This window comes from Eulemur rufifrons, chromosome 2, assembly GCF_041146395.1.
Source record: "Eulemur rufifrons isolate Redbay chromosome 2, OSU_ERuf_1, whole genome shotgun sequence".
NCBI classification, from domain to species: Eukaryota; Metazoa; Chordata; class Mammalia; order Primates; family Lemuridae; genus Eulemur; species Eulemur rufifrons.
The window spans coordinates 51,141,440-51,161,661 of NC_090984.1; the positions used below are offsets into that span (position 1 = coordinate 51,141,440).

The 20,222-nt window shown below is 40.5% G+C and overlaps 1 protein-coding gene across 1 annotated transcript in view; it reads right to left on the bottom strand.

Moving 5' to 3' along the window:
- Positions 1-20,222, bottom strand: part of EIF2AK4 (eukaryotic translation initiation factor 2 alpha kinase 4) — a 96,245-nt gene that overhangs the window by 49,355 nt on the left and 26,668 nt on the right. Inside the window, exons 7-13 of the mRNA XM_069484768.1 lie at positions 15,190-15,305; positions 11,570-11,727; positions 10,084-10,619; positions 5,975-6,081; positions 5,176-5,333; positions 1,843-2,273; positions 963-1,032 (exon numbers count right to left, since the gene is read on the bottom strand). Coding sequence (XP_069340869.1) covers positions 963-1,032; positions 1,843-2,273; positions 5,176-5,333; positions 5,975-6,081; positions 10,084-10,619; positions 11,570-11,727; positions 15,190-15,305 — 1,576 coding nt within the window. The remainder of the gene's footprint in view (positions 1-962; positions 1,033-1,842; positions 2,274-5,175; positions 5,334-5,974; positions 6,082-10,083; positions 10,620-11,569; positions 11,728-15,189; positions 15,306-20,222) is intronic.

The window sequence follows — 20,222 nt, forward strand, 5'->3', positions numbered from 1 at the left end:
AGCCTCCTTCAAATCTATTGAACTGCTTATTTAAGAGATAACATTTAGATTTTTCTTTATCTACTATGAATGCATCCTTATAACTACTGGTAATTACATTTTTATTTCTGGTAATAAAATCATTGTATCCAGCCCTCTGCTGCAGAATGCTTCCTTGCAGCAACAACTAACAGCCTCAGCAGTTAAAAACCTCCACCCTGAGCTCCATGCCCCAGCACCAAGGGGCACTGCTGGCCTTGATGGAGGAAGATGCAGAATCAAGTGTGTGTCGAGGCCTGGAGCAGTGCTTTCCAAACTTTTTTGACCATGATCCACATGAAGAAATACATTTTACATCACATCCATACACATAATCATAAGAGAAAAATTCCATAAGTAAAGTTTACCTTCACTATAAGTATGATGCAATTTTGGTATTCTCTACTGCTCTGCAGCATTAAAAATAAAATAAAGCTGGTTGTGACCCTCTATACCGATTTCATAACCTATTACGGTATCATGATACATGGTGTTAAAACACTGTTCTAGAGGATGGTCCATGAAAATAAGGAATCGAGATTAATTGATGTGGGACAGACCAAGGTAATTCTATGATTAGGCCGTTTAGTTAATTTGCATTCAATTCTTTTCCCCAATAATTTGGTTTCCCAGAATCCTCAGGAAATTGTTTTCATCACACACACAAAAATGCAGTGTCTCAATTTACTTCTTTCTTCTAAAAGTAGGTATGTTTTATTATGTGAATAAATAAAGGGCTATATATAAACACAAGTAGCATATATTTGAAATGAATGATGTTTTTAAAATTGATACTTTCTACACCTGCATATCAGATTAAAGGCTTTAATATTTTACATGACGTTTGTGGTATCAGATGTCCGTTTCCTTTTATCAGGTGTTAGCTTCCTTATACCCCCACCTTATGATGAATAAAATGGTGTAATTTCTATGTATATATTTACCTGATTCTGGCTTTTACTGTTCTCATCTTCATTGTCAAAGATGATATCACTTTCAGAATCTGAAGCAGGTCTTAAAAAGAGAAATAGAGAAATACTAAAGAAACCAAAATTCTTGTAGTAATTCTAAAAATTGACAATTGTTAATTACTAGAAAGAACAAAAGGCTAGAGACACTGTATCATGACCCCACAGGCATCAATCTATATACTGTATCATGCTGATTTGTACTCAATATTATACAAAACACAGAATTCTTGATTTAAATAAAAACTAGCCAGACTAAATTTCCTGAAAAAATTTAATAGCTAAGAGTTATGATAAATTGTATCCAACTGGATATAGTAAAATCATGAAAGTAAATGACCAGGGTGGATTCTGAGAGGCATAAACTTTAGGATCATAATTATTGGTTTGATACCTTTTTTGGAACCGCCGCTGGCACTACATCAAGACTCCAGATTAATTCTTAAATGTTCCAGAGTTGGAAGCCCTTATCTAAAGAATGCCCTATAAGAAATTTTATTAAATGTATTAAAATGAGGTTTTGGAAGTAATTTCTATTTTTCCTTTCTCCAGGGCTTGGATTTTTAAGGTCTTTCAAAGACAGTAATTTTTATTTTTCCTTTTTTCAGGGCTTGGATTTTAAAGATCTTTTGAAGACAGTGGGGAAAAAAAGTCCTTTGGATTACATTTGGTTACTCTCTGTTACTCTCTGAAAGTGGGTCTCGTGTGTGTGTGTGTGTGTGTGTGTGTGTGTGTGTGAAGCATGGTCAACACATCTGGATTTCTAAATGAACCCCCTTTCCCCTGGCATAGGCTTGAAGGGGTGTAAAGATTGGGGGTGCATCCGAGGCAGCCCGGCCCGCGCCCACACCCTTACAGGAAGGACTGCGAGAAGACACCCTCCAGCTCATCCTCCTCGTCGTCCTCGTCGCTGCTGGAGCCCGGGCCGGCGGTGGGGAAGCGGGCGCTGGCCGAGCGCTCACCCGAGGTGCTCCACTCCACCGAGCTACTGAGGATGGGCGGCGGCGCGGCGGCCTCCACGCTGTCCGGGCTGTCAGTGTCGCCCGCCGGCTGCCCGCGGGCAGCTTGCCCGTCCCTGGCCAAGGGCCCTGAGGTTGGGGGCGGCGTCCCCGGGCCCGCCGGGCGCTCATGGCGCTCGATCCAGGCGTTGTAGTAGCGCACTATGTTCTCATGGTGGAGGCGCGACAGCAGCGTGACCTCGCCCTTGATCCTGCGAAAGTGCCTGCTGGCCGGGTTGATGGGGATGCGCTTCACCGCGTAGCAGCAGCCGTCCAGCTTGTTCTGCACCTGGCGCGCAGCAAGGGGAAGGGGCCTCAGTCAGTCACTCGGAACCTTGCACAAAAGTCATCCCTTCCTCTCCCAAGGAGAACCTGGAGTTCCACATGAGACCCAACGGCCATAGCGAAGAACCACGTCTTAAACTTGTAAACTGAAGAAAGCCCTGAGTGCCCCAGAATTTAGAAAACAGCGCACTCCGATCTGTACATATTTAGCTTGCTAGGAGACCCTGAGGAAAACATAATCTTCATTTTAGATCATTAATTTTATTGACAATCACTTCCCTGCTTTTCCAATATCATATCTGCTATCTAAATTTCCAAATAAATCTTGGTTTTAAAATAAAAATTATTTTCTCAAGTCAGTGTAAAGTTTTAGATGATGATTTTAGTTTCTCTGATCTTTTTTTAAAACTTAAAGTCACTAAAGACAATTTAAACTCCGAAAATTTTAACAGAACTGAATGCAAATGCTAATTCCTTGATTTATAAAGCTGTGTGAACTTGGGCAAATTATTTAATTTCCTGAGGCTCAATTTTCTCATCTATAAAATGGTATTTTTACCATTTCCACTACCCCTGCCAGTGACTGTAAGGATTAATGAGAGATCGTGGGGACAGCACTTGCGTCAAGGCCTCACAGAGAAAGGTGCTTAGCTTAGCCAAGAGCAGCAATGGCTATGAACACAACTGCTGCCCACTGATTTTGTCACATAACTAAGATTTCTGATTGATGATGTGTTTTGAAAATAGAGCAACACAATGAAGAACACAATAAAGTAATAAAAATACAAGAAAAAGTTTCAAAGGCAAGTCCCCCTGTCTTACACATAGGCATCCTTATGCCGGGCAGTTTCACTGTGTAACTGGGCAGAAGTAACCTTTATAAAATCCTGTTCACTGAAACATTCCAGTCCCAACTGTGCAGGTCAACTGAGGTGACGATATACTCTAGAAAAGCAATACTTGGCCATGGGTGGCAGGAGAAATTAGTTGTTTACAAAACAAAACAGAGCATCATTCTCTTGTTTAGCTCACAGGTTTCAATTAGACTATTACAATTACTAGGAATAAGAAAGGAGTACTATAAAACTGAGTTTCAGATTATCTTTTTTTGTGTCAAAATGGTGACAAGAACATATGCTTTGGAGTACAACAGATGTGGGTCTGAATGCTGCTTTCATCTCTTTGTAGATATATGTAACTTCAGGCAAAGGACATAACTTCTCTGAGCCTCAGTTCCTTCATCTGGAAAATGGGGATCGTATCTATCTTGTAAGAATGTCCTGAGATTGAAAGACAGGCCTGTAAGCCACTTGGCACACCACCTGAAATATGGAATGTGCTCCCAAAAAATGATCAACTGTGTTCTTCTGCTGCCACATTAAGAGGGAAGTGGACGTGGGGGAGGTCTCAGCATTGCCTATCAGTATTATGTCTCAGTACACATCATACACACTATGACTCACTGACCAGGAAGGGGGGTCTAGCACGTGCTACACTGGAAACTCCCAGGAATTTGAAAAGGTGCATACCCAGTAATGGGTGGAACTGCTGACCAACGGCTGCCAGATCACTGGGCAGACTGAATGAGAGCTTAAACTACTTAGATATTTTTGATATATGAACTTACTAATCATTTTTAAGTACTTATACGGAAATGAAGTTTGTTAATATTTTATATTCAAGAATCTAAAACATAATGAAGTTAAAGGACTTGACCAAAATGACATTATGAGTTAAAAAGATAGTATATGCTTCAATCATCTCCTCCTCTTAAAGATAAATTCGATCTTTCTGATCAGGAGACCTGTCTTGCTTAAGATTGTGTTTCTTTTACCGCAGAACAACTAATATAATTCTTTTTTCAGTGTAAAAGTCCTTCCACAGCAATAGTAATTATGCTTCCCAATAATACTATCAGAATCCTAAAGAGACATATGCCCTGTTGATGGTGGGTCACTTTCATGTGTGAAAGAGGACATGTGCCTTACAACATTAGTCTGGGTCTCCTAAATTCAAAAAGAATAGATTACATATAAAAATAGCTGAAGCCTCTTTCTACAAGGGGCAGGTAATAATAAAAGTCACCCAAATAGACTATAATGAAGAAAGAAAGACCTAACAACAGCACGCCTTAATAACACATCGCTACTTTTCCATCTCAGTAAGAGCTGAAAAATAAAGGCCATCAAGACCATTTGGGGCTATTTCCCAGTTTGAATTCCATCTCTGTTCTAACCTTGGAGCCCTTTTCTCTACAGCAACTACTAACAGCAAATGGGAGAAAACCACAACAATTTTCTTTCTGAAGCAAAGTACACAAAGCTGTTCTTTACAAAGAGGTCCTGACTCCACTTGAAGTGCTGTTATAATCATGTTTTTTTCATGTTAATGCTCTATGAATCAAGCAAGGAAAGAGGAATGATGCATTCTCTTTGTTTTGTTTTGTTTTTTGAGATAGGGGCTCACTCTGTCACCAGGGCTAGAGTGCAGTGGCATCATCATAGCTCACTGCAACCTCAAACTCCCGGACTCAAGCAATCCTCCTGCCTCAGCCTCCCAAGTAGCTGGGACTATAGGCGTGTGCCACCACACCCGGCTAATTTTTCTGTTTTTTGTAGAGGCGAGGTTTCACTCTTACCCAGGCTGGTCTCAAACTCCAGACCTCAAGCGATCCTCCCACCTTGGCCTCCCAAAGTGCTAGATTATAGGCGTGAGCCACCGCACCTAGCCTGGTGCATTCTTAAATGTGTCCAGTGTAACTTTAAGGAAGGTGAAGATGATCTTAGTTTCTAACAGTCATATTCACTTCCCTTCCCACCTCCAAAAGAGAAGTCAAGTCTGTAAGTCTTTGTGGAAATGAAACAGAGAAGGAACTCTAAAAGGGACTGGGGACAACTCTATCACACCTTGATTACAGCTCCAAAAGCTCCTTTGCCAAGAAGCTGTATTTCTTCAAACTCAATGAAATACCGGGAAAACTGTCTCTGTGTCTCACTAAAGAACGCAGCACTGGGTAGCCGGTTGCTGGGAATAACGGTCTCAACATAATCTTGTCCTCCAGAATCTGAGATGAAACAAAGGGTAAGAGGCAAATCAGGCATTAGAAATATAGCAAGAGCTACAACAGTCAGAAAGACACAAGCACTGGAAGAAGGAGCCCCAACTAGTAGTTTGAAAAAGTACCTCTAACGGGAGCAAAGCTTTAACACTTTCCCTTACCTCGCCCTCGTTAAAGTAGGCAGAAATATATATATAAATATATTTATATATTTATATAGGTATAAATATATAATTAGACCAAGTTTACAGGTGAGGGTAACATAGAGTAAGTGACAGATTATATAGAGTTAAAACCCAAACCTAGGTCTCCTGATTCATCCCAATCTCTACTGAGGTTCCTTTATCTGAAATGTGGCAAGAAAAATCTAGTTACACGACAATAAGGGTGACCTGACAAGAAAGGTGACTGAAGACTAAAAAAGGCTACACCAATGGATGTTCCATCAAGTAGAAACTGGAAAAATCAGGGTGGCAAAACAGTCCCATGCACACAGCACACAGCAAAAGAATGGATTTTTGTGTAGCTCAGCATAAAGTAGATAAATAAATAATCCATGCAGTCCCTTCTGGTTTTAGGTTTGTATATACTTTCAAAATAACTGAATGTCAAACAGGGCATCAAAAAAAGAGTGGCAATGGACTCACCTTCAGGACTTTGTTCTACTAAAGGCATTTTTGGCTGAGGATTTATAAATCTGTGTTTCAACAGCTGCTGAGGACTCCATCTTTCCTTGTCATCCAAGCAAACACACCTCATGAGAGGGAAGGAAGAATCTTAGCAACACACAAAATCAATGCTAAACTGGTTAATCCAAGGCATTTAACTATGGGTTTATTTTTTAAAGATACACATCAGAGAATTCATGTTAATCATGAACCAAAGTGAATTTAAATTAATAAATGTTCCTGCAGGATGTATATGCCGAGGACCAGGCTGGGTGCACGTGGGGAATCAAAAAGACAGTGCAGTCTCTAGAGACAGGAAAAACAAATTTTTAAAAGTCTAAGATAGCACAGGTAGGCTATACATTTTCACCTCCATTAACAAGTTAACACCTTGTCATGCCTAAGCCTTTCTGGGGACCAGTCATAAAGCAAGCTTTCCAAAGACAAAAGCCAGGCACAGTGGCACACGCCTGCTACTTGGGAGGCTGAAGTGGGAGGACGGCTTGAGCCCAGGTGTTCGACACTACAGTGAGTATGATCATGCTATTGCACTCCTGCACTCCAGGCTGGGTGACAGAGGGAGACTCTGTCTCTTAAAAATAAAAATTAAAAAGTACAAAGCAAATCACATAGCTGATGCAGGGTTACAGATCACTATGATGAACTTTAGATGAAGCCTGTTCATCACAGTATGAAGTAAGCTGGAAACATTGAAGGAATACTTTTTAAAGTCCCACATTTTACCACATATTTTCTTTTAATTCTCATCCCTTGAACCCTGAACCTATTAACTTACTATTTAATGTGGTAATAAACAATTTGTGTTTTGTTTTTTAATGAGTAAAAACAAGCCATACCTTTAACCCAGGGGTTCTCAAAGTGGGGTCCCTGGCCAGCAGCATTAGTATCACCTTGGAATTTGTTAAAAATACAAATTCTACGCACCCCCTGAGCTAGTAAATCAGCAGCTCTGAGGGTGCCGACAGTAATCTGTTTTAACAAGCCCTCTAGGTGATTTCAATACAAGCTGAAGTCTAAGTTAAAGTCTAAGCCTAAATTAGTTGAATTCTTTTTCTTTTCTTTTTTTTTTTTTTTTTGGAGACAGTCTCACTCTGTTGCCCAGGCTAGAGTGCCGTGGCGTCAGCTTAGCTCACAGCAACCTCAAACTCCTGGGCTCAAGCGATCCTCGTGTCTCAGCCTCCCGAGTACCTGGGACTATAGGCATGCACCACCATGCCCGGCTAATTTTTTCTATATATATTTTTAGTTGCCCAGGTAATTTCTTTGTATTTTTAGTAGAGACGGGGGTCTCGCTCTTGCTCAGGCTGGTCTTGAACTCCTGAGATCAAATAATGCCCCCGCCTTGGCCTCCCAGAATGCTAGGATTACAGGCGTGAGCCACCGTGCCCGGCCCTAAATTAGAAATATAGCAAGAGCTACAACAGTCAGAAAGACACAAGCACTGGAAGGAGCCCCAACTAGTAGTTTGAAAAAGTACCTCTGAGGGGAGAAAAGCTTTAACACTTTCCCTTACCTCGCCCTCCTTAAATTCTAATTAAGCCAAGCTGGCTTTCATAACAATGACCCATGTAGCACCACTTGACCCTAATTATAAACAATATATTTAAAAGAATCAACCACCATTGAGAGTTATGGACTTCAAAATCTAGACATACGAAGGAATGTAAAGGATAACATTTTATTTTTTATGTCACAGCACTAAAAAGCAAAGCACTAATTTCATATTCTGAAAAGGCAAGAAAAAATTCCAATAAAAGAAGATACTCTAAGATACTCTATTTTCCCCTAAATTTAAAATTAATTTTGAATTATATCAGTAAAACATAAATACCTTCTCCTTGCAAATATCAAAACATTGCTGACAATGATAAAGTCTTTGACCAAACCCCTCCTCCAATTCTTCTTCTCTTTTTGAATATTGATTTTTTTTAAACATCATCCTGTACATTTTCAACTTCCTTTTTTCATTAGACCATGTGTCTCAGAGACCTTTCTAAGCCAGTAAAGATCTTTTTTAAACTTCTGTATAGGCACAGATCTACCAGAACTTATATTCTCCTACTGCTAGGACTATTTCCAATTTTCCACTTGTATTAAAAAAATGCTGTAATGAACACCTCTGTCTAGACATGCCCTATTGGGTTTCTACAGTGCATTATCACTCTAACTCAACTGTGACATTAATGTGATTGACATGACAATACATCTGGATCAGAAAAAATTTGAAGCCTACCTAGAACGAATTGTACTATTAAGGGATTTTTATAGCCACCAAGATCTCACTTAAAAAGATGAACTTCTCTGAACCAATAATTTTGCCCAGTAGTTTTAAGTAGCAGAGGTCCACCTTTGAACCAAAAGGGTTAATATGTCTGGAAACTTCCACAGTTCTCCACAGTTCTCACGACAGGATGAGGATGGTGATGAGAATTAGCACTGACTTAGCAGGGACCAAGCACAGGCACCACGTAAGCACCTCACAGCTGTTCACTCCTTTAGTCCTCACAACCCCCTCCTGCAGTAGGCGGCGCTATCATCCCTCCTGGGGGGTGGGGCACCTGGGGCAGGGAGTTAAGTCACTCAGCCAGTAGGGGTAGAGGTGGGATAAACGGATCTGAAACAAAACCTTCTCCAAAGGGTGCTCACCAGTGAGTCAAAACATAATGACAAATGAAATGTCGCTGTTTTCATTCTTTGTGAATGATTTTCTTCTGTTAACTGAGACTGGACAGCAAAGGTTATAAAACAATACTGGGCAGCTCCTCAAACAGGCACAGTCCAGGGAACCGCTCCAGCAAGAGAGAGGAACGTACCAAATATCCTAAGGGGCCCTCATGTTAAAAAAGTAAGAAATAGCGCTGACTCAAGTTCAAAACTGACAGAGCGTAGAGCTCTTTTCTTTAAGAGAACCAGTAAAGTTTTAGATACCAAGCCTGTCATTTCACTTCTAACTGTGAAAGATATGTTCTACTTAAACCTCTCAGTGCTGTTTTTACCTTTACTAAATTACTCCTGATGAGTTAAGAAGGGCAGAAAGCTAGACGGGGCCATTGTGAAGACTGAAATGAGTCTTTCCACCCAAGAGATTCTATCACCGTCTCTGTCATTTTGGCCAACCTCATTGTTAGGGGGTGTTTAAATAAATATTTTAAAAGCTCCATCACATTTAAAAGAAATCACAAAAGATTTTTACATACTTTAAGGAGAGAAACCAGCATAAAGAATCAGAACTGGCCCCTTTCCACAACTGTGTGTATATCACGTCTACTTCTATTTTTGTAGTACACAAAAACTCTCATTTAAATACAAGTGCAGCTACTTTCATCTCTGGGATAGGTAAGACAATGAGTGACAGGAAATAACAACGTGGATCAGGCCGCTGGCAATGGGGATAGATGGGAAAGGGTGAAAGAAAAGAAGTGTAGAGAGTGGATGATGTGAATAAAAGCTAGTGACTGGGAAAAAGAAGGTGAGAAGACAGAACGTCAGAAAACAAATCAGTCCCGGTCAATTTGTGCAGGAAGGCTGGACCAGGAGATTATCTGGAAAAATCCAGGCTTAAGGGATCTTATCTCTCATTTAACATGCACTGAGAGAAGTTAGCTCTGGCTGGGACTGGGAACAGAGGCAGCGCTAAACTAGAAACACTGATGTGAAGGAGCCAAAGACGTTAAGCCTGGGGAAGGCCTCTCGGGAAGGATTCTCCCAAACTTGATAAAACGTGGCTCTGTAATTAAACATGCACCTGTAATTTTCAGGTATTGAAAATCCTCCAGCTGGAGTACAGAGTCATTTGCACCTACAACTTGGCTTAATGGGACAGCCAAGGAAGATGAATGGTTAAGAAGCACAAGGTACAGAATCACACCCCTAAAGCTGTTTTCTAAATAGGAGGCCTTGTCTTTGACTCCATCACCAGCAGCAATGGTCAACAGAGAGGTCCTCCATTTGGAATACCCAGGGCGTTTCTTCTTTCCTCACTTCTCAGCTTCCACATCACTTAGATGTCTGCAAAATCAAAGGTACAGGAGTAAAGTGCAATTAGAGAGAACCTCAATGATACTCACTTCTTTAGGAAATCTTGAAAGTCAGCTGGTAAGTCACTAGGGATAACCACGGGATACTCTCCACATTCATGTCCTTGGCTGAGGGACAGGAGCAGAAGGCCAAGGCGCCAAACGTCCCCTTTCTTCCCTGTTTTATACGGCAGAGCATTGTCACTAAAACGAACTCGGGTTTGCTCGAACACATCCTCCTTGCAAATGTCTGCGAGGCGCTTAGAAATGCTGTAGTCTGTAATCTTGATGACGCCCTCTGCATCCACCAAGACATTCGATGCACTCAAGACCTTGTGCACCACGGAATTGTTATGCAGATAATCGAGACCTGACAGGAGCTGAGCTGCGTATCTGCGAAGCTGATGCACGGGGATGGGGCCTGAGTGGCTCAGGTGTGCGGCGAGAGAGACCCCACTAATGTGCTCCACTAAAATGTCCACTATGATAGAGTCGTCCTGTTCTTTGAGATTCATTGCAAAGTAGCGTACTATGTTTGGATGGTTCAATTTCACCAGTGAGTTGAATTCTGTTTCTGCCCCTTGAATCTGATATGGGGGCAAAAAAAGGTAATATTGGGTCAATCAGCATTAGTTGGCATTTCACCTCAAAAGTGAAGTATTTGATACACTTTCACATGAGAGGAGAACAAATATTCCCTGAACTGAATCTGCCCTTAAACCATATGGTCAACTTAATAGTACATAAAGATAGAAAAAATTTAGTTAATTCTCAACTTCTTTAATCGCAAAACCTAGTGTGCAAATACTACAAAATTAGTTAAAAGTTTTTCAAATCAATTTCTTTTGAGATATGGCCACCAGAGAAAAGCAGCACTAATTCTAAAATAATCTTTTCTGATTATAATAAAGATCATTGTCAAAATTTTAAAAATACAAAGAAACAAACCAGCAAATTATCTATATGGCCACCGGCAAAAGATAACTTAGGATTTCAGTGTATTTACTTCGAATTTTTACTATGCATAAGTACACACGTTTCTAAACACCATGCTTTACCTACTCTTTTCGCAGCCTCATTATTACATAACACTGCAATGTGCAATATTAAATGTTCTCTTTATGCTTGGTAATACAGATTAACTTTAAAATCCTCCAGTCTCCCCAAACTGCTTAGGAACAATATTTGAAAAGAGTAGGGAAACTATAAATAATTGCAAAAAGTACAATTACAAAATAATTTTTAGTCCCAGTTAGAGAGATGGCTGTTAATGCCATCACAAGGGCTGGGAAGAGAGGCTAAGAAGGAAGCTGCAAGAGTTTTGACCTTGTTGTAAAAGCTCTGAAAGAGGAAGTGAGGAGCTGAGAAGACGCTGATGAAGAGGTGCAGGCCCCCACTGCCCTCTCCGGTTAAATAGATCTCACACAACTCTGGACCACACCTTTACAAGCCAATCAAATGCAGAGCTGTTTTGTTCTGTCCTCTCCTAAAGCTCAAGATTAGGTCTTTTGCCCCGCTAGCCACCTTGGATGCCTACCTGCTTTTTGCACTTATCAATCTTCTCTCTTTCTTGACTGGTAAGGAATGGACCCATTTTTTTCTGCCACTGAAGGACCCACTCATATAACAAGACAAAGCTGCCAGTGGTTGTTTCCAAAGCATTGTAAACTAATTTTCCAAGCTGCTCGTCACTGCCTGCACATAAAACAGAAAACGTAATTAAACCTTACTGGTATGTTTTCTGTGGGTGGGAAAAAAGGGAGGGGGATATACATTCATTTATTCATTCAACCATGGACAGATACCATGTGCTAACTATGAAAAATATGATTTCTTATAATTCATGCTCTTTTATAAATAATTTTTAATATTTAACAACACATCCTGAGTCCTAAAATATTAATTTTTATAAAGTGACATGAATCAACAATGAGGTCTTAATATCAGACCAAATAAAGAGACTAAGGTTTTATTTTACTAGCCATTACACATAATGTTATTTTCAAATAAATTCACCTTTGCTGACTGTGCCTACTGGTGTACCCTCACACAGCTAAATACCAACCAAAATGGTAGAGAGAATTTGAAAATAGACAACATTCCATTAGGATTATTCCATCAATGTAGATTAGTGTGCACAGTAAAAAGATTTTAGTAATTTGGAAATTTGAATATATCAATGACTTTCTAAATGTAAAATCTGAATATGCTCAATAAATATAAACTGGCCAATATTTTGGAGATAAGGAACCAGAAATGATAGCTTAAATTTGAAGCTGGAAAGAGAGGCACATTTATTTAGTACTAAGCATATGGTTTCCACTTGTACCCGGGAGGGCTAAATTTTTCTAACACCAAAAATTTCCTCATAAAAATCTCTATTTTCATTAAAGACTGTAATAGAAACTTATCAAAATATTAGAAAAGGGCCAGGCGCGGTGGCTCACGTCTGTAATTCTAGCACTCTGGGAGGCTGAGGCAGGAGGATCACTTGAGTTCAGGAGTTCGAGACCAGCCTGAGCAAGAGTGAGACCCCGTCCCTACTAAAAATAGTAAAAATTAGCCAGGTATGGTGGTGCACACCTGTAGTCCCAGCTACTTGGGAGGCTGAGGTAGGAGGACTGCTTGAGCACCGGAGTTTGAGGTTACTGTGAGCCAAGCTGACGCCATAGCACTCTAGCCTGTGCAACAGAGTGAGACTCTGTCTCAAACAAAACAAAAAAATTAGAAAAGGAGAAACTATCACTATGTTGTTTTATTTTTCTTTTAGCTCCCTCTACCTTTCCCTCCCCAATCTACCAAATCATAGCATATACAGCACACTTGGCACAATGACATTTTGGACCAGATAATCCAAATTCATTGTAGAGGACTATCTTGTGCACTGTAGGATGTTTAGCGGGTTCTCTGGCTTCCACCCACACGATACCCGTAGCACCATCACCCCAGTCTTAACCATCGAAATGTCTGCAGATATCACCAAATGTCCCCTAGGTACAAAATTGCCCCCAGTTGAGAACCACTGATAAACAGTGTTCTGACTTTTTCTCTTAGTATATAAATAATAGTTTTCCATAGTGCTACATTGTCTTTATAATGAAAAAAATTTTTCATGAGACACTGATAATTATTTTTTCCATTTGAAAAATGAAAAGTGTAGTAACCTATATATATACAATAAAATAGTCTCAGCCAAAATACTTTGGAGAAATATGACTGAACTAGCTCACCTAGACTTTTTAACTGAGAAGCAGTTTTTACTTCATAGGAATGCTGATAATTTGGAGATTTTAATTAAAATAATCCATTATGCTAGTCAAAAATAACTGACTGTCTTAGCCTGTGGGGAAAAAAACTGATGTTTGAAAATCTGTCAACCCAAGGAACAACCTGAGAAATGTAGGATCTAAGCAGTCCACTGGAGACATATGACATCTAAATGTTTACAGAATGGAGTGCGATGTTATTTATATATAGCCTAATTAAATTTGTGCATTACACAGTACACTGTCTTGCAATATTTATCTCCCCAATTGGGACTAATTAGGCATTTCACAATTGCTGAGTTTTTCAAAAAATTATAATTTTATTATTGCCAACCTCTTCTTGTCACTTTTTCATGATGGGGATAAGAAAAAGGACAAAAGACTACACTGCAATGAGGCTAAAGGAAAATACGTTACCAAAAGAACCCTGACTGAAACTCTGTCATGTGCTAACAATGATCACTTACACAGTCTCTACAGTGCCTTATCCATATGCATAAGTTCTCTCTTCTCTCTAGTTCTAACAACTTCAAACTGAAAAACAAACATTAGTCTTCATAATAAAAATACTTCATTGAAAATAAAAAAGTTGATATTTTATAAAAATATTTCATAAAAATTAGGGCATATTTTAAAAAATCAGATCCATTATGAGAAAACAAAATAATTAATTTCTTTGGTTGTTTTATAAAATATTCTCCAATTGCAAATGTGCCTCCTAATGAGGGTTATTAACACAGGTGAATCTGTCTAATGAGTACCAGTGAGAACAAGAGACTGAGTTAAGGTATTATAATAAGCACCTGGATTAATTTGCCTTCCTGATTTCCACAGGTTATTACAAGTAGTGAGTTTTACCTTGTTAATTCATGAATCTGAAATGCCTCCCAGTCAAGGATAGTCTCAGGTCCAAAGCCAACCATCTCTACCAAGGTCTTGAACCTGCCCCAGTGTGGCTCTGTTTGAATATGGCAGCTCTGTGATTCTTGTACTATCTAGGCTGCTTTCAATCAGCCACGATTAAGTATTTAGTTCATAGACTACTGAGAGGTTTGGTTTCTTCCCCTCCACCTGCTGCCTGCTCCCTGACAACTCTCCTGCTTCCTGGTATCTCCTTAGAGAAGGAGAAAAGATGCTGAAAGAAAGCGCACTCAATTCAGATAATTTGGCTACCTGTTAGTTCTGGTAAAAATATTCATTCATGGGATTGAAAATTAAAGTTAATTGTCAAATTCACTATGTACAAATGATCCCTATACCAATCAGTGGCTTTATGTGTGTGGCTGAGAAAAGATAATATATGTTTAGGGCAAAGGAAGTAGACACTGAAAACTTGATTTTAATATGAGCAATTCAAATTCTGATTGCTGAACCATCTTCATTCCAAATAGTCATCAGTAGACAAAACTGCTAAATATGACATACAGTAAATAACGTGGTTTTCCCAATCACGTATAACATGCCAAGCAGGAAAATGACAAGGAGATGGATGTCAACTCAAAAGGAGATTTGGTCAATAAAGATCACAGGCATTAGAACTCTTTTTGTTACACACATTTTATTAGCAGTAGGTGTACATGACGTAAAATTCTACTGATCGATCAGATTTTAACCATTTTGTGTCTCAAAAAGCTAATTATGACAAACTTAAAATTATATTTATGCTAACAATATTTCCAAGAGCACAGGTTTTTATTTCCATCTTATATTAGTGGAAACCTGAGTGACTTCTCATTCCAGGCACTGGGAATGGGAGCTAGAATGACCAACTACTGGCTTGATGGTCTTCCTTGGACTGTGCTGGTCTGAACAACAGTGTCTATTCTACCACATTCCTTCATGATTAACTTTTGTCTATAGTAATTTAAATGAATTTTGTCAGTTTACTCACCAATACATTTCCCTTTGTGCACCATGAACTGATCAAGACTCCCCATGTTGAAATACAGGACGTCACAGGAGCCAGGAGAATCTTCACCACTACATACAGAATACTGACGTTCTCGCCTTAGAAATAAATTTCCACAATGATTTTTTTCTTTAATTTAAGATTGAGGTAGGAAATTCTGGCCCCTCCATTTTCTCCTGTTTATTAGTCCATTCACAGTCAAACATCTGTCTTCCCTGGGAATGGAGCTGAAGGTGCTAATGGGAAAGTTATGCAAACTCGCCCACTTCCCACTGTCATCTTCTCCACAGACCCCTTATTCTAGGTCTGTGCTGCTCAATATGGTAGCTGTGAGCCACTTGTAGCTATTCAAATTCAAATTAAATTAAAAATTTAGTTCAAGTGCAGTGGCCACATGTAAGTACTCAACAGCTACATGTGTCTAAAGCACAGATATATAACAGAACATTTCCATCACCATAAAAAGTTCTACTGGCCAGCAGTGATTTGGATCACTCCCATACTGATTCTGTTATCTCTTCATTCCCATGCACACGCACACCTGGGGAAAGCTGAAAAACGGGGGCGGGGTTGGAGCCACTACAAATTCCCAGTTTCCAACAGGGCCCCCAACTACTGGTAGATACTCCCATCATTCCCCCCTCTGACTTCCCCCAAACACTCAAGACCCAACTTCTCCACTCTTTCTTTTTTATACTTTTTTTCTGGGTGGGGAGCAATACCTGGGAAACTAGATTATAGTGCAAAAATAATTAATAAATGGGGAAGACGGTTACAGGGAAGAGGCAAGGGACAGAGCTCTTGATGGTCAGGATTGAACACTTACAAGAAACAGCTGAATGAAGTACATGATCAGATCTCTAGAAGATCTTGAGAGAGATCACTCTCACTCAGAGCATGAGCTTGGCTTTTACTTTCACTGAGAACATGAGCAATGTAGGAGTGAACTGCACAATTTTTATTGTTCCACCTATGAAGTTACTTGGCATTGGCACTACTCTTTCTCTTCAGGTGACTCTGGGGAAGAACAGCTGCCCTGTCCTCAGTACCCTTCCCTACAGTCTACCCTGGGATCTTGGGCCATCCGTCAGTCCCTCTCTATATTGGCTCCTCTCCCTCAGCCTCTAAATCTCTCCCACCCACAGACCCCTCCCTCAATCTGCACCACCCACCCCTGTTCCTCATATTTACACTTTGGCTCTTGCTATCTTCACTTCTGCACCCCTTCTCTTTACTTCTCATGCCACTGCAATGTCAATAAAATGGCCACTTCCCTCCCTCCCACTCTCCGCCTGATTTTTCCCCCTCGGTTCTTTGGTTTTGCTTAGTGGCAGTTATCCATTCTGTCTCATCGGGCACAGACCTCTGAGTCTCCTTGGGCTTCTAGATATCCTGCATCCAACTGACTCCGAGTACCATGTCCTCCTCTCCATTCCCCCGGCCCTATTCAGGTCATCTTCAAGTTTCTCCTGGACACAAGCAATACTCCATTATCACCTGGTCTCTCTGCTCCCAATCCTATACATCTTCCCCTTCCCCAAACCCCACCCACACTGGTGACAAGATATGTATTATGATATCGGTCTCTTATACTATACATATGTTCACATATTCTAAACACCAGCGAGTAACAAATACGTTGTAGTTCTATTTAAATTTCTACTTCTAAAGTTGTCTGTCCAACCAAGGGCACACTGAGATTTATGGAGAAAAGGATAAAAGCAAAGGTTCAAAATGACTTATTAACATAAATTATGCAGAAGCACCTCTATATCGGTTCTTACCCTGCCAACAGATGATGCTAGTAGTCATTTTAGCCTGGGCCATCTTAATGTTCTTCAGTTTACAGCATGTAAATGCTTGGCTTTAAGGTGTTTTAGAATGTGAATCACCTCATTATGACTGAGAAGTACAAACAGTGAGAGTGTTAAGAGTGCTATAAGACAAGGTATAACTAGGATTGAAGAAGTAGGATCATTTTAAAAGTGACACTGTCAAGAAAGTGACAAATGTACATGCCACATGGGACAGATTGACAGCAGGAACAATTCCAAAGGATAGAAAGAAAATCACACAGAGTTTGAAAAGAAGGAATAAAGAGGCAAATCCAATGTCATAATGCCCATTGTTTTCACCCAAAAGATGTGTACACATTAGGTGCTCATACTCTTCACTTGGAACTCATCAAGAACAGGATTTAGAACAACCTGTTGGACTCTAACTCATTCACAGTTAAATAGCTTGTGAACTCCACTGGAAACAGCCGTGAAAACAGACAAGTAGTGTCTAGAAGCAACGACTCCAGTCTGATTATCAATGATCTAGCCTAGATTATGAGGTCCGTGGGGTGTGCAGTATTAGTAGAAACATCACCCACGTTGTCAGTTTTGTCAAGTAGCTGTGGCAGTACCCAACCTACAAAGGATAAAGGATGTTTCAAACAGAATTGCCAAATAATATTGACTAGGTTTTATAAGGGATAGAAAATGAAACATAATTCAATTTTACAAGACTAAATTAGGCATCTAGAAACTTGGTACCTGAAAAAAGAAAAAAAAAAATGATTAAAAAAAGCCAAGTGGCAAGAAAAGAGGTGGCAGTTTGTCAAGTGGGGATTTGAGAATTGGGCTACCATCCAAAAGATCTCTCCACCACGATCAATGGTGTAGATGGCTGGGATAGGATGGAGAAAGAAGATCTCACCTGAGACATATGGGACTGGGATAGTCTCACCTTCCTGCCTAATTCATCAAGATGCCACCAAAAACTCTACCTCTTGATCCCTCAACTTGAAACTCGGGGCAGCTTTGTAGAAACAAAGTTAATAAGAATCCCTGATGTCGTTTAATTTGAGGTGAACCAGTCTATGCCCCCAAGGAACCAACTAGGAAAACAGCGAACGATAGAAGAACACAGGTTTGGAGAGATGTATCAAGGATCCCCTCTCCCGCTGCATACATCCTTCATACTGCAGTGGTTCCCCAGCTTTCTGGGAAGAGGGGAGGGAATCCATGTCCTTGACTTATATCTTTAATTATCTCTTCTCTGTAAGGATGAACAGCCAGCAGTTACCACACTTGACTTTAGGACAGGAAAAACAAACTAGGAGATAACGTGATCTTGTCTGATGGTGGAAATAGGGGATATATTCTAGATTCTGGGCTATACTTCCACAACCTGCAAAGAGATTAAGTCTGAATATGTGAAAATAATTTTCTACCATGAGCTATTTTATAGAGGTGTTTTTTTGCTTCTCTTAAAAGGTTCAAAATGCTCATTCATCAGGTGCAACATCCCTGGGAGAAAGACAGGGATCGGGGAGGACTAAGTGTGCACTTTACAAAAGACAACTCCACACTGAATTGTATAAAGTGGTTAATTGTGTGTTATTTGATTTACCTCAATTTTTTAAACAAGTAAATCCTTCAAGAGGGGGAAGGGAAATAATGGGAAGGACACAGAAAATAAAGTTCCTCAACAAAGGCAAAGGCTAATCAGTGAAAAGCTGGGTCAAGAGGCCAGGCCCTTGAGTACCAGGCATGTAAGGTCTTTCCACTAGAATAGTGAGTGTTTTTTTTTCTTTTCCTCTTGTTTTAAGCAATGGAAACCTTTTGTTAAATAAAACCTGATTCTTGATAGATCCCACAGATGAAGAAAAGCAGACTTGCTCTTGCTGAAGAGGTTGCAGACCCTACAAACACCAAAAACATAGTTTCTACCTTTCTATCATCTTTCCTTCTTCCCTCCCTCCCTTCATCTGATTTGTTTGTTTATTTTGAGACAGGGTGTTGCTCTGTCACCCAGGCTGGAGTGCAGTGGCACAACCATAGCTCACTACAACCTCCAACTCCTGGGCACAAGCAAGCCTCCTGCCTCAGCTCCCAAGTAGCTGGGATTACAGACGCACACCACTGCACCCAGTCATCAGACGTTTACCGAGGGCCTACTATGTGCCTGCCAGGCACTGTTCCGGGTATGGAGGAAAACACAGATGAGGTCTTTGCTCTCACAGGCTTTTAATTCAAAAGCAAACAAATGAATAAGAATTTCAACTAGTGGTTAACTTGTACATAGAGAAATACAACAGAGACCTGGATAACAAGTGACAAAGCCAAGAAGTGGGGTGGAGAGGCTGAGGAAGGAGTCTCTAACGGGTCACATTTGAGGGGAGAACTGAGTGAGGAGGAGAAGTTGGCCATGCAAAGTGCCAGAGGGAGAGTGTCCCAGGTAGAGTGACCAGCAGAGTCTCTGAGATGCAAAGGAGTGTGTTGTGTTCAAAGGACTGATGTGGCGAGGGAGAGGGGAAGGTGGTAAGGAATGAGACACAAAAATCACTCCTCTGCTGTTGTTTTCCTGCTGTCCATTTTCCACTTGTAGCCAGGAAGAATTTTATACAGCATGAATCAAGTAGTATCATATTCCTATTTAAACCTCCAAAGTTTCTCATAACCTCCGAACCTTTGACCTGGCCAACAAGGCCCTCTGCGACCTGCCCCTCCCCTTCCCGTCCCAAGAACCACTCTCTCCACACCAATTCTAGCTGCACCATCCTGTTTGATGAGCTTGGCACATGACACACCCATGCCAGCCTCAGGTCAGCTGTACCAGCTGTTCTTCATGCTGAGATGTCCTCCCTCTGACCTTTGGGTAGCTGGCTCCTTCTCATCACCCAGACCTGGTATTCCCTAATCTAAAGCCACTCTAGATCCAACCCTTGTATTTTTTCCTGCAAATGCCCAGTCTAAAGCGTCCACCCAGTCTCTCTTCAACATAGCCTGTTTTGACACTCTGCACAGCACTAACCTCTGCCTGACATTGCATTGTTTGTTTGTGGGCAGTTCCATCCAACTGGAACAGAAGCTCCACAAAAGCAGAGGCCTTCTTGATCCTGTCTGCTGAATCCGCAGGACTCAGAATAGTACCCAGCACATAGCAGGTGCTCCGTAAGTATTTGTTGAATCAATGAGTGAATCGTGGTTCTAGATTTTATTGCTTTTAGTCACAGCCGATTTGAA